This window comes from Monopterus albus, unplaced genomic scaffold, assembly GCF_001952655.1.
Source record: "Monopterus albus unplaced genomic scaffold, M_albus_1.0 scaffold52.1, whole genome shotgun sequence".
Lineage (NCBI taxonomy): Eukaryota > Metazoa > Chordata > Actinopteri > Synbranchiformes > Synbranchidae > Monopterus > Monopterus albus.
Genome location: NW_018127932.1, coordinates 2,423,392 through 2,437,931, shown reverse-complemented (window position 1 = coordinate 2,437,931; position 14,540 = coordinate 2,423,392). Strand labels below are relative to the sequence as shown.

The 14,540-nt window shown below is 40.1% G+C and overlaps 2 protein-coding genes across 7 annotated transcripts in view; both read right to left on the bottom strand.

Moving 5' to 3' along the window:
• Positions 1-6,464, bottom strand: part of LOC109961122 (mitogen-activated protein kinase kinase kinase kinase 3) — a 30,742-nt gene extending 24,278 nt beyond the window's left edge. For 3 of the 5 annotated variants that reach the window (XM_020601730.1, XM_020601733.1, XM_020601731.1), the window contains exon 1: positions 6,014-6,464. In XM_020601730.1, coding sequence (XP_020457386.1) covers positions 6,014-6,112 — 99 coding nt within the window. In that variant the 5' untranslated portion in view covers positions 6,113-6,464. The remainder of the gene's footprint in view (positions 1-6,013) is intronic. The other 2 variants (XM_020601734.1, XM_020601735.1) reach the window with 2 other exon arrangements.
• An 831-nt stretch (positions 6,465-7,295) lies between these two features.
• On the bottom strand, positions 7,296-12,474 carry thumpd2 (THUMP domain containing 2). 2 transcript variants are annotated; one of them, XM_020601752.1, is made up of 12 exons: positions 12,272-12,474; positions 12,034-12,095; positions 11,662-11,800; positions 10,766-11,464; positions 10,547-10,668; positions 10,114-10,191; positions 9,887-9,939; positions 9,343-9,430; positions 8,812-8,883; positions 8,206-8,320; positions 7,931-8,051; positions 7,296-7,795 (listed from the first exon to the last, which is right to left on the bottom strand). In XM_020601752.1, the coding sequence occupies exons 3-12, from the start codon at positions 11,759-11,761 to the stop codon at positions 7,456-7,458; spliced, it is 1,788 nt and encodes a 595-aa protein (XP_020457408.1). In that variant the 5' UTR covers positions 11,762-11,800; positions 12,034-12,095; positions 12,272-12,474; the 3' UTR covers positions 7,296-7,455. The 2 variants fall into 2 exon arrangements, with proteins under 2 accessions (XP_020457408.1, XP_020457407.1); XM_020601751.1 differs by lacking the exon at positions 12,034-12,095.
• Positions 12,475-14,540: the final 2,066 nt, after the last annotated feature.

Below are 14,540 nucleotides of genomic sequence, written 5' to 3'. Positions count from 1 at the left end.
TTTCTCAGGTGTTCAAATACTTATGTTCAGCAGTGCAAGACAAATAAATTCTTTAAAAATCATATACAATGTGATTTCCTGAAATTTTTTTTTAATTCTGTCTCTCAGAGTGGGAATGCACCTACAATGTGAATTTCAGACCCCTCCATGATTTCTAAGTGGGAGAACTTGCAAAATCGCAGGGTGTTCAAATACTTCTGTTCCTCACCGTAACTGACAGAACCGAGGCTTTCAACATGAGACACAAAATGAGCTACAGCGCCCCGGACAGCCTGGGAGCCATGCTGTTTCTAACACGACGACAGTTGCCATCTTTGCTGATTCAATGGCTTCACGGCCTCTTTGACCCCGATGTGGGTAGAAGCAGCCTCGCCTGCAGACTTATCCAACATTAGGAAGAACATCCGTGAATTTTTACACCTGGTCTGTTCACTTTATTGAAACTAAAACTGAACAAAAGAACTGACTCTCTCTTTTAATCTGGGGTTCTTACGCCTGTGTATGAGGGCTGAGGGCCCTTTACCTGTCTGTGCTCAGGGGTCCACGGTCTCATAACCTGTCCATGTTCAACAGTGTCTGCACTGAGGTGCTGTACCCTGCCTCACCTCGGAAATTTTACACGAGAATTAACTTAAAATGGGACCAACTTTCAAAGGCAAGGTGGGATTAGGGAATATTTTCCACATACTGCAATGCTAGATCAAGTGGCTTGATGCGGGCTTCTACTACACAGTAATGGAGAAACTTAGCTCACAGCCATCATAAGGGGTGTGTGTGTGTGTGTGTGTGTGTGTGCCATATTCTGCACATTCATCCACCCAGGACTCATTTAACGCATCCTTTAGTACTGAACTCTGTCTTTCTTAGTACAAGGCTCTGGTAAGAGCAATATAGTGACAAATTACTGTATGTCACACGTCTGCTATCACAAACACCTGATGAGATGAATGTGACGGACTCCCCCATAACACCAGTGGCATTGCATTTGCTACGCTGACACACCCAAATAGTGTGTGTGTATGAATGTACATACACTATATGTAATAGAGAAAAACAAAATATTTTCACATCACAAGCAACGACAGCCCAGACATCGCTTATACAGCAAACACTTCTTGCCATGCTGGGAGAGACACCACTCATTAGTTGTTCCTTTAAACTTTCATTTGTATTACTGTATGTCACACGTCTGCTATCACAAACACCTGATGAGATGAATGTGACGGACTCCCCCATAACACCAGTGGCATTGCATTTGCTACGCTGACACACCCAAATAGTGTGTGTGTATGAATGTACATACACTATATGTAATAGAGAAAAACAAAATATTTTCATCCAACCACAAAACTTTCAAAATGATTTAAAGCCATCTCTGCGTACTCTTGTTTGTTTGTGTAATGCAAAAGAACTTTTCAAATATAGAAACCATATTAGTTTGTCTCAGACATCTTTAATACAAGCTTCATTTGTTAGATTTAATGAAGAAGGCCTGATGACGGACAGCAGCAGCTCCTCTAATTCAGAAGAGCGAAAACTGTTGCATTTTTAAAAGCAACAGCTTCTTCTTCCAGATGCTTTGTTAACTTTTTAGTATTTCATTAAAAATTCATAAAAAAGCCACAGGATCTTGTATTAAACTTTGGTTCAAATTTACTTTAAATAGCTGATTATGCCCTTTCTCACACTACTGTGAATTGCACTGTCCTGATCATTTGTTGCAATAAATGCAGGAGACAGATCTAGACAGGTCTAGTATTGACCGTCTATGCAGAGGATTGATTGTGAAATAATTCACATTAGACTGGTAATACATCTATTACATCTTAACAGCCAGAAATATTAGAGAAGACACACCAGTCCTGCACGTTCTGACAACAAGGGTGAACTTTTCAAAATATGAGGTTTAATTTAACAACTCAAATGATGATTTTAAGTATAACACTGTGTACTATCAACACTGGTTACCAATGTGTCACTGCGCCAGTAACACAGAGGCAAATTCCTGCACAAAACATTAACCGTACTTGGCCAACAGAAACCCGAGTGCCAGGATGGGGACCACATTTCCGATCTGGGGAACCTTGCTTTGCTTCAGAGCTTGTATTAATCTGTCCACCTCAGTGAGCAAACAACTGGAGGAACAGTGACAAAAACAGGATGGCTCTGAGCCAGTAGCTCTACAGCCATCTGTGTATGTGTGTCTGCATGTGACGACACAGTCATCTGGCTTTGTGTGTGTATGTGTTATGCTACAGCTTGCTGCTCTACAGTCTTCCTCTACTAGAGCAGTGTGAAACAATAGGACATGAACACACACAGACACAAAGGAAGCGAGGACTGCTGCATTCCTGGACCTCGGCTGCTCGGCTGTGCCACGCACACTGGGGTCTGGTCTACCATTTCCACATTTATTACCATTAAGTCTTAAGTTAAACACATTATGAGTGTGTCAATGCATAACCAAACAGCAACTTAATATGGCTTCAACCATGGACAATGATGATGGTCTTCATCCTTGTGTTACCTTTAAGAAGACAGATGAGGCATCAAAGTCACACCTGGCCAAATCAGCAAATATCCTTATTAAATCTGCTACAATTTTACTATAGTTTAAATTGGATTTAAATGGGAAATTCTTTCCACAAATACAGCTGTGTGTATTGTTTTACCATATTATTTTTATCCATGTCATTTGAAGTTGTTCATAATTACTGTACATGCCACAAACAGCTTTGGGATATTTATCTGGCTGTGCTGTTAAATTGGCTCAAAATCAGTGACGGGTTTCTGACGGAAGCATTGTTTGTCACCAAAATACCCACATGGCTGGTATGTTTCTAGAGTACACACTGCTACCGAGATTGATTTGTTATGGACTGATCTGTATCCCCACTGAAGGCCATTACCTGCCTCTGCTTCCTCGATTCTGAAGCCACAAGCACTGTCACCTTGAGAAAACAGGCCAGTCATCTATTTAAACAACACTAGTTACAATAGAGCAATATATTCAGCTGCTACTGGCATCAATGACAAAGTGGAACTGCAAAAGATGAGCATTGTTGCTTCCTCACCACGCTGCACAGAGTGACAAATCAATGCAAATTGTATCTTAAACATCAGTGAGGAAGCGGGCCTTTATATAGGAAGCTGTAGCTCACCAACATCATATAGTTCTCTTTCCGAGTCTGTTTGGTTTTCTTGGGTTTGAAGCATCACACAAACCAGTCAAGACTGATAAACAGCATGCTGCATGCAGTTTACTGTCCTCATGTGCAGGATTTCTAAGTGTGGAAGTTTAGACCGGATCAAACTGTTGCCTTCCACTAACATTTCAAAAGTGAAAAACTGGATTAGAAACCAGAAATCATTCAGTGCTGTCACCTACAGTACAAGAGAAGCATGGTGGCTTTCTTCCAATATCGGCACAGAGTGGATGATTTGTGTTTAGGGATATGAACGTGTCTAGTTGGAGATATTTACTGTAGACTGTACGATGAGAAGTTGTGCAGCAGGTATTGTCAAGTATTTCAGGTGGTAAAACTGTGACTGACATTAAATGACTGCAATTAATATAGTGTTTAAAAAAAAAAAAGTTACTGCAGACAGCCTCAGGGGTGTTTGGTAAAACCAGCCCGCCCTGCCTTGTGATGTCAATAAAGACTCTGAGCTCAAATGAAGAGTCATGGCAATATTGAGAAATTGACTGGGTCTTAAGGTCTCTGTTAAGGACACAGTCCTGTGGGAAGCTATTGAATCTTTGGCATTAAATGTGACTTGCTCATTGACACCATCGTCATAAAATACTGGCAACTTATTGTGTTTTTTTTTTTTAAATGGCACCTCATTACCAAAACTCAAACATAACAGGTTCAGCCCTACAGATCCTGTGAAGGATCAAACCTGTGCTCTTGTGGTCAGGAGGCCTGTCTTAGTATCAGCCAGTCCTTCTCCTTTAGTTTCTAACTCATGCTGACAGAGAGGCAGGGCTACAAACAGAGGAGAAAACAAGCTAGCAGAGTTCACAATTTGTTTCCTGCCAAACATTCCTATCCAAGCCACAGATTTCCATACAGCGGTAAAACTAAATATAGACATTGAGGTTAACCAAGTACCATGGTACTAAGAAGCACATCCATTAACCCAGAGGTTTCAAGTTGGAGCCCCAAAGTGTCCTTCAGCAAAACCCCTGGAGCATCTGCTGCCAACAAGGAACTGCAATTTAGTGTTATGTTGCATTTTTATTCTTTACCACTACTTTTATAAATATATGAGTGCACATTAATCAGCTGTACACAGTTTGTGACAGGTCTAGCAGGTGAGTTAACTCTGAGCTGCTGGCCTGGTGAAGAGACTGTCACACACACATTTTCAACATGGCAAGATAATGAACTTAAATTAGGAACAAACAAGATTAGCTCCAACAGGGGGAGATACAATAAAGAAACACAAACATATAAGATGTACTTTATGAACAAACAGTAGATGGGCATTAAAAATAATAATAAATCTTAATTTACTTTCCTGTAATTACAGAGAATTCGGAAATTAACCAAATGTCATTTAGTCCCATTCAAGTGTTTAATGAATCTCTCATCTAGCAAAGGCCTCTCCCTGACACAGCAGTGAAATTAAAGTCCACAACAGCACGTCTGCTACACAAACAGCTCCAGAACTATGAATCTGGATATTTAATTTGTATAACCTGACTGATGTACTACAGCGAGCTCATGTACAAATCAACCAGGTATGGCTGACATAATGTCTCTGAAGCGGTCTAGAATGAAAAATCACTTTAATATTTTGATGAACCACTTGTTTTCATACTCAGTTGTATCCTTCTGTTGAACTCATCATACTTTATGGCACAGCATGGTGTATTATAGAGGGACATTACTTATGTCTGAAGCACTCAGCTGGGCATTTATAGCAACCGCATCCTTCCCGTTTGGAGCCCAGCACAGGGCCTGCAGGTGTGGGACTTTAGATATCAGCTATAACGCGACATAAATCCGACACTATCCACAGAAATGAACATTTAAGTTCCTTAATAGAGCTCCTTAATAACTGTGACTAGTTCTTATTGATGTTAAAAACGTGAATAATAACAGTAAGAGGTTCTGACATTATGGCTGCTGTTGTTATTGTTGTTATTGTAGCTAACGTTAGCTTAGCCAGGAACGTCTTAAGCCAAAGTGGATTTCCAAGCAGGCAGCTGTCAGTCTGTCAGAGCAAAACCTTTAACAAGTTCAGTAGGAGCTCTGCAATGTTAAGATTAATAGCGAACCTACTGGGCTGTCTCTGCTTCAGTCTATGTTTCCGTTTAGGCAACAAATCACTGCTTGTTGTCATGTTGTCACAATGTTCCCAACAAACAGCTAAAAGCCTAGTTAGCTTCTCGATGCTATCATGCTAACTGGGTCCGTTGGATAGCTAAAGGCTAAGCGTTTATTATCGGACACGTCTCAAATGATTACTCTCCTTCAGTATTAATAGTAGCCATTCAATACAATTTTAGATGACCACAGCATACGGTGTGCAAACAAGTTATCATTTTTGTAACGACTCACAGAACAGTACAAAATGAATTTAATTTAGCGTTAAATCAAATGTATGCGCCCGATGTCCGTTCAAAGGTTTACAGTAAACAGCAGCGCTGGCTTTGGTTAATTACAATTTCTCAGCACCTGGTCATTGTAATTGTTAAATGCCATTTCTGCAACGTTAAGCCCGATGAGCATGAAGTCGACAATAACACTCATAAAACACGAGCAAAGAATGTGTCCGACAATGGAATTATGTGCAAGAGTAGCAGATTAAATATGGCATCAGTTAAACCTAATCACAGAAAAAGGCAGTATTTCAGAAATAAGCTAAAGACGGCTCCATTATTTGTTTTCTACTGTGTATACAACGCCCATGGACTATAAAGGAAACCTATAAATAAGCTATAAACATCTAACCACTCTGCGTCCGATCATGGAACTCTTTGGTTCCCTCACTGCAGTTTTACCTTGTACACATCTCCGTATGTGCCGCTTCCTATCCTCTGGATCAGCTCGAAATCTTCTTGCGGATTCCGCCGGGACAGGTCGACACTGGAGTTCATCATTTCCACTGCCGATTACGGCACCGATCGCGCACAGTTGACGAACCCCAACAATGTATGAAACAGATATTTTAAGAAAAACATACGGCGTCAGAAAATCCCAGCCCGAATCCACTGTAGCGCCAACATGGCTTCCACTGCGCAATGGAAATCATGGCGTATTTTCTCCATAGTCTGACCAGAGCTGGAGCTGTTGTATTTAAGGTATTTGCAGATAAGATAACTTCAGATTAAAGTAAAAGCTTCGATTAACGAAAACAATACTAATTAGTCACTTGTTAATTTGTTTTGTGGTTTCATTTCAAAAAGACAATAAAACATCTCATTTTAACTCAAACCTGTATTAACTTCACTTAATCTATTCCTACACTTTTGGGGTCCATCCAATGGAAGTGAAACTGCAGCAAAAACACAGGAAGTTTACAGCTGATGGTGAAATAAATAAAAACAATACTACGCCCTATGAGGTCATGAATGGTTCACTGAAAAACTGGGCTAAGCAGGGCTAAACAGTGGCAGATGGCAACATTGTGATTCTGCTTATGGGGTCTGTTACAGGCAGAACAAAAGTCTTATTCTTGAAAACTACCAGTCACCATTCCACTCAGAGTGAAATGATATGGGTAAGGCTAGCAATATTCCATGTTTATCCAAGTATCAACAGTGACTAAAACAACAAATAGCTTATTCTTCTGTGTCATAGATCTTCATTGTTTTGCCAAAAACTACTAAAAACACAACCTTGCTGCACATTTTTTCCACTGGGTAACATGTTCATTCATCAGCATGCACATGGACACTGTAGTTTATGTCGAGTTAATCTCACATATATCATCTGGGTGTTGTGAGCACCAAATATGCATTGATTAGAATCTGGAAAATGTCTCCAATAAATGCACAACTTATACCTGTTTGAGTATTACTTTCTAAAGTCTACAGTGTTCCTGTTTTAGGAAAGTAGTGAGCCTTTAAAAAATGAAATAATATATGTATCCTGTGAGCTGTTTTGAGGTATTTACTGTAGAATGTTTTACTGTAGTTCTTCAGTAGGAACCAATGAGGTTGGGTGCTATAGACAGGTTATGGATGTTGTTGGAAGAATTAAGGGTCAGCCTTTGGAATGGCAAAATTTACAATGCACAAAGTTGACACAATTTAAAATAAAACTCTTCAAAAAATATTGGCATATATAGTTTTAATATCATTTGTAACTAAAAATCATTATGGAAACAAAACATGCTGCAGTAGTTCTAGCAAACTGCTGCAGTTCGACTGCTCATTTTTCATGATAAATAGCAAAGAAAAGTATCTTATTTACTTTGAAATGTAGCTTCTATCAATAGTGATCAAGCAACTATCTTGACATATTTATGGATGAGTCCATCTATCGCACCAAGGCTGACTCTCAGAGTTGCCTGATGCTTCAGGGAGGAGAGAGGGGGAAGTGGACCATGACAGAGCTCGTCTGTTTCCCGAGTGTATGAGGGCTGAACTCCGTAGTGGATTTGGAAACTCTGCTGCTTTGTTGAAGGTAGAAAAGAAGAAGGAGAGTCTTGTATTCCAGTTTGAAGCTTTGTTCCCTGGTTAGATGTCGGTCCAGTGTGTTTCTGTGCCAGGAGTTCTTTCAGGAGATAGGATAACTGAGGACTCAGCAGAAGAACCAGAGTACCACCAATGGAGAGCACTCTGGAAATACACACATTCGTTAAACTGATTACAGACAGAACGCCTTTTTTCATGCTTATTTGAAATTTTATAGAAACACTGACCAACACAATATTCTAAAAGAAACAAATGCAATGCATAAACAGGGGCACAAACCTCTCCATCTCATTGACAATAGCTGGCAGCTTGGCAGCCATGTCTGTTTTGGTGCCAAACTTCCTGCCAAATGGTAGGTCACAGACCACAGCATCTACACTGCCACTGGGCAGAGGCAGCACTGCACACACAGAGGTGGACAGACATCATTTAAAACATGACAGCAGGGTTGTGTCTGACCTCCCATAAAAACATGTAGCTTTGCATCCACAGTGAACTAAATAAAGGTTTAACAACAACATCAAATTGACACTTTTCCAGTGCAGGTATCCTACCAACAGATGAAGCTTTCAGCAGGTGTATTCTGTTTCCCAGCTCTGCAAACTCTACATTGTCATTGGCCTTCTGAAGCTGTCCATCATCAATGTCCATACCCAGGAAACAGGTAGCCTAATGACCCCATTGAGGTTATCAGATTATAATAGTGGTGACACAAATGCACAGTATCAAGGTAAACATTGCAATGATCTTTCTAATCTATTCCATTTTCTTCTGCTTATCTGAGATCGGGTCACGGTGGCAACAGGTTGCAAGTCAGGCAATCTTTCTAATACATATTTTTAAAACAGAGCCTTTGATATTTCTTGGGAGAACAGAGAAGAAAGCAAACAAAAGCAACTGAATAATATAAAATGTGACAAGGAAATATTACAATTAGACAGTATTACTGCATATCTGAACAATATTCTTAGCATTACCATACATATGAAACAAAAACAAACAGTAGGATACTTGTCGTCGTGTGTACAGGGACTGAACCATTTTCAATCATTTTGTGTTTTGTCCAGTTCTAAAACTTTATAAAGTCCGTTAACTTCACTTTTCAAACATTCCTACAGTTGACAGATATACAGCAACACTGTGTTGATTTCTGTCCTGACCTTGTGCTCCTGTGCTGCTTCTATTAAGATGGTTCCCACCCCACACATTGGGTCAACGACACAGAAACCTGGCTAGGAAAGAGAAGACAACACACAGTATAGACAGTTGGTCACCTGCACACAGTGCAACTGTGACCGAGGGGCAATATGACATTATAGTCTGAGCGGTCATCATGCAAACGTTTTAGCACACTGACTGTCAAATTATAAATAACAAACATTATGTTAAAGTCTGAAAATAAGGTCAGCTTTAGCATAGCAGCTTTAAGGCTAAATTGTCACATTTAAATGAGTCTAAACATGCCTTTATTTTTAAGGGGATTGATAAAACAAAAAATTAGCAGAATATTTCTCTGCAACAAAGACAAAAGAAAAGCCCCTGCTTGCATTATTTAATAATGCTTTCTAATTCTCAAATAAAGGTATAAACAAAATAGTATACACTACAAAGTAGTTTCCTTATAACCTTCAGGAATCATAAATGCACACACTATAAATAAAGAATACAGCAGCAGTTGTGTGTCTTAGTACCTGTATCTGAGCCAGTGAGGCCATAGCCCAGGCTACTGTAGACCTCAGTCCTGTGGTTTTAATATAGCTCCGGTTAGCCAGTGGTAACCTGCACATCAGAAAGACACATCAGACCCATTCATAAGCTACACTTATGACTACTCATCTAATTAACTGAAGCTGTGATATGACAAGTCTACCCCACCATCAGACCTAAATCCCCTGTGTTTCTGAGATTCACAGTAAATATTCATACAAAAATATTTAGTACAATTTAGAGCATATACAGAAGCATTTGCTGTTAGTGAGAGTCTCTGGATTGTTTTTACAACGTGAGGCTAGCAGTCACAGCACAGATGTATTAAAAACAACACCACAGCATTTAAGAAACAAAAGGAAAAGTTGAACATGCATCAGACAAGATACATTCAAAAACTGCCAACAGCTGCACTGTGTTTATGTTTATTACAGACTGGCTATGTTACAAATTGTCTCTCTTGGAGTAACTTTGATGACTCCTGGTTTTAAATTAATTATTGATAGAGAAAACGCTTTAGTCAATAACCTGGTCAGTGGAATCCCCAGTAGGCAGTGGTCATCACTCAAATAAACATTTACCTGCAGAACAGAACAAAGAGCCTAACAGTGTCACATTTGAAGGGACAGGCAGAGAGTTTCTGCCAACACCACCACCCAAAGAGAACATTTAGAGGTACTATCAAACAGCCTGACCACAATAACCTATAACCGATATAACTGGGGAGATTTTTTTTTAACACTAAAAGAATTTACCTCCAGCTGTGGATTCTTCAGATCAGCCTTCCAGCCCAACAGTCTGCTCAAACCTACTCCAATCACTTTGCTCACCTCCTGTATTAGATATCATTTAGAAACACAGAATAGTTATTTATGGTACTCACACCTCCATATGGTTACCTGGTTGTATGTGCAGGAAGGCATTCTGTATGTCCATCTGACACTGTGATCGAGAGAGTAGTCACCTGACTGACAATATGACTTTGTGTCCACAAATGAATGACATGCATTTATTTTTGCTTAGTCTAACAAGGTGCAGCTTTACTAAGGTCTTCAGAAGCTCACAAAAATCAAAATAATTGGGGTTCTGAAATTGGGGGTATAAGTCTCTGATTACTTCCTAATGTATATACACCTACCAGAGAAAATATTCTGACTTTACAGAGTTCTGCATTTTAACTTCTGCTACCTGTGAGCTGAAGTATCGGGACACCGATCCAGTACACTTGCAGCTTATCCTAAAAGAGACTGCGACAGCAAAAGCCAGCTCTGGTTGCAGTAGTGCTTTGCCTCCTCCTCCAGTGGACTTCACTTTATTACATGAGAAAACAGAAGGATGTAAAGAAGAAAACAGGAATGAGAAAATGTTGCATGTCTATAAATAAATACTGAAACATTATCTTATTACCATTTTCCACACTTATTACAGCAAAGCTTGCTGCATTGACAACCTTCCTCCTGCCGCTACTTTCCACGTTGTGGTGTCGTCCTGCTGTTGCATGGTCCCAGACTGTTCCTCCTCCATTGAAATCTGTTCCTGATATCACTCCATGTCTACTATTAAATATTCTCCTCTTGTCTTCTTCCTCTCTCTTCCTTTCTCTCTCAGATGCCTTGTCTTTCTCCACATTCTTCTCACTATTGGAGTCTTGAGTGGCACCCCAACTCTCCTCATCATCTTCTTCATCATCCCTCTTACTCTTTTTTTCTAAAAAGCAGGTTTCTCCACTTGTCTCTTCCTCCTTCTCTTTCTGTACATCTCCCATTCCTTCAGCCTCCCTCTCTTCTTTCTCTCGCTTTCTCTTCTTTTCCACTGTCTGTGCTCTAGTTCCCAGGCTCCTGTTCCCATTCTCCTCCTCCCTCTGCTCTCCTGTTCTTTTTCTAGTCTCCATACCCTGCTCATCCTCCTCTTCCCTCTGTCCTTCACCCCCTCTCCCCTCCTCCCTGTTCATCTTCCCTCCCAGGGCAGTGCTTGGTGTTAGGGCAGAGGTTATTCTGTTCTTCTTCTGTTCTAGCTCCCCCTGCAGGCGACTCCATGTCAGAGCAGCCCTGGTCCATTGATTCTTGTCACCCAGCAGTCTGGACTGCAGAACAGAGGCTGCCTTTGCTATGAATATCAAAGAAAACACTCATCAAAAGTTGATACAAACATGGCAATTAATGGCACTAAGCTGCAACGAGATTAGGTTTAAATTAAAATGACATTTAAGGCACGTGATAACTGAAAGACAGGCATACAATTTAATAACTACCAGGGTATTCCTCATGTTTTGTATCTGTGTATGTGAGGTATCAGGCTGGCACCTGGGTTGGTGTGGGCAGACAGCCGCACAGGTGGCTCTTGTTTCACCAGGAGGAAGAGTCTCTCAGCAGCTTTCAGCTCGCTGACTCTGTCAATAGTCATAGGGGAACTGAACAACACTTTACCTGGGATCTGACGCACCTGGACACACACAACAACAGAAAGAGCAGGTCATCGTTTACAGACTTCACTATGCAGCTAAACCAGCAATAATTCAGTGAGGCAATTAAATCTTGAACTGACCAATACTGCATTATTGGGATAGACACTAATATTAATGTTTAAGAGTCAAATAAATTAAATCAGGCGTTAACACGTTTAACTTAATAATCATATTCATCTTGCTAGCTAACAATCAAACGTGCATTGCTTACCGCAGCAGGTTCACATCTAGTTAGTTAACTGGGATTTTTGCGAACATCTAACAACACAGTGCCTATCGGTACAAAACAAAGAGCTTCTGTTAAGATCAACGTCCTTCTTCTTTATTTTTAACAAAATCTCTAAAACTAACCAGGGATGTAATAGTGAAACTGGCATTGATGTCAGGTACAGTGTAAGTTTTTTTTTACTGCCGTTGCGACTTGTCATTTCACCCGTAGAAATACCTACATTTTCAGCTGCGAGCTTCCTCTTCACCTCCTCCATTAAGAAAGGCTCCATGCCTTTACCAGCTGTGCAGTAGTAGCAAAGTAAACCCCCCTCACTCCTCGGTTCAGTCATTATAATATGTTCAGGGTCAACACATTCTCATAACTTCTACTGGTCTGTGAAAGTCGCCATGTTGGTTTGTTTGTTTACACCGGAAACGGAACTACGCCATAGCACGCAGTGACCATTCCTGGCCAGCAGGGGACTCTCTTACGTCGTGGAAAAACCGTAGCTGCATTATACCAGACATTTGACTCTCAACCACTTTCTTATCTGTCTTTCCTCCTGCCAAGTCACACTTTCTCCAGTAATTTTTTATGACCTCAGACAAAGTTAATCCCCTTACTTTATTTGATGAACAATGTACTGCTTGTGCATTGTACCATAAAACCCCTCAAATGCTGACAGGCTGATGCAACCTGCCGCAGTGCAGTGCATGATTCTAACAATGTGAAGCATAAATATGTTTATATAATATTGACCATGAATATTGCTTTAGATTGATGTAATTTCTAGAGCCATTGCTAACAATGTTAGGAATGGAGGTGACTGGTAGCTCCTTCAAGAGCTATTTTCAGCTGGTCTAGTGGAAAATTTGTCTCTTATGCCAACTAGTGTAGGCCATCAGACTGACATCAGAATGGCCTGTAGAAACACAATCCACCTAACTTTTTTGCTACATTAGATTTACTTGACAAATTCCTTCCAGTGTTCATTTAGTCCATATTATCATCATGTAGAAAAACAAAAAGAGGAGAAGTGAGATTTTCTTTCTTTGCAATAACTTTCATCTCTTTAAGGTTAATTCAGCTCAACTGTCTCAAACACTGGCCACACTGTTGGTCACGTAATTTCCATCCAGCATATTGCAGTCAGAAACCCTGTTACATCAGATTGCTCCATTTATAAACATTACTGGGTTGCAAGATGGAAAATGATTATGGCACCTTTAGTCAGAGACAGTTTAAATTAAAATTAAAGTTGGATTTATAGGGCTTTTACCAAATAAAATGCAATTCAGGTTTCCCCTCCTCTTCGTTATGCTCTTTCTCTTAGCTTATGACTACTTTCATTAGCCCATAATATTGGATGTATCCATGCTGAAAGGAGACATTAATACTGCTTTCAACAGCTGCCTTTTGTAATAATTAGCTCCACGGCTGCTAAGTGAACACAGCAGCTTCACAAAATGGAAGCCACCTGACACATTACTAAACATTAAACTTGGCTTTATTCTCCTCCACACCCCATAAATGATTAGAGGGAGGGAGGGAGGAGGATAAAGGCAGGGAGGGGGCCAGATAAAGAAGACAGAAAATGGATGTTGGAAAAGAAGAGAAGGAAAAAGGAGAACTGATAATGAGGGGAAAGAGATGCAGAACAGAGGAAAAAGAAATAATGGGAAATAACCATAAAGTTAAAACAGTAGATTTGTTTTACATTGTCATAACATTAAACGCTACTAGATTAGTAGCGTTTAATGTTATAATGTGACCAAAATTAGTCACGTACAGTTAGTCACAGTCTGAGGCATCTTTATGACAGCTGGGCGACTTCAAATACTGAGTGTGGCCGAAGCTTCAGAAAGCCCAAGAAGGTGAAGAAGGTGTAGAGAAACTTTTGACAAATGACTTCAGGTGTTAACATGACCTATAGTAACTTGTGAAGGTTAAAGGCAAAGAATTCAAGTTTGGTCACCTGTGCAGGGTGGACCCCGCCTCTCGCCCAGTGTCAGCTGGGATTGGATAAGTGGTATAGATAATGGAAGGATGGATGAAGTTTGGTAACACAGTTAAAAATATATATCTTATATAACACCTGCTTGGTACACAGTAATGTTCAAAACAATTTTGCACTGATTAAATACACTGCAAAGGGTCCAAACAACAACAAGACAGAGTCATTTGTCACTTGCTGACGCATGCTGTACACATACAGAAACACACACTCACACAATGTAAATGTCATGTGTCCATTCTCTGAATCATCTATTTTCAAGAGTTTCCAGCAGTATTATCTTGCAAATTACACATTTAGCTTGTGATAATTAATATGTGCAGAACTTTCATGAGGGCTGTCATCTAAAAGGCCAGGCTATTTGTACATACAGTATGTGTGCGTAGGGTAGGTCGAATGCATCTGTCATTCTCATCCAGCTCCTCTGTTCTTTAATTATCACCTTTACTTTATTTTTTACTTCTGTTCTTTTGATTTCTTTTTTCTTCTTCCC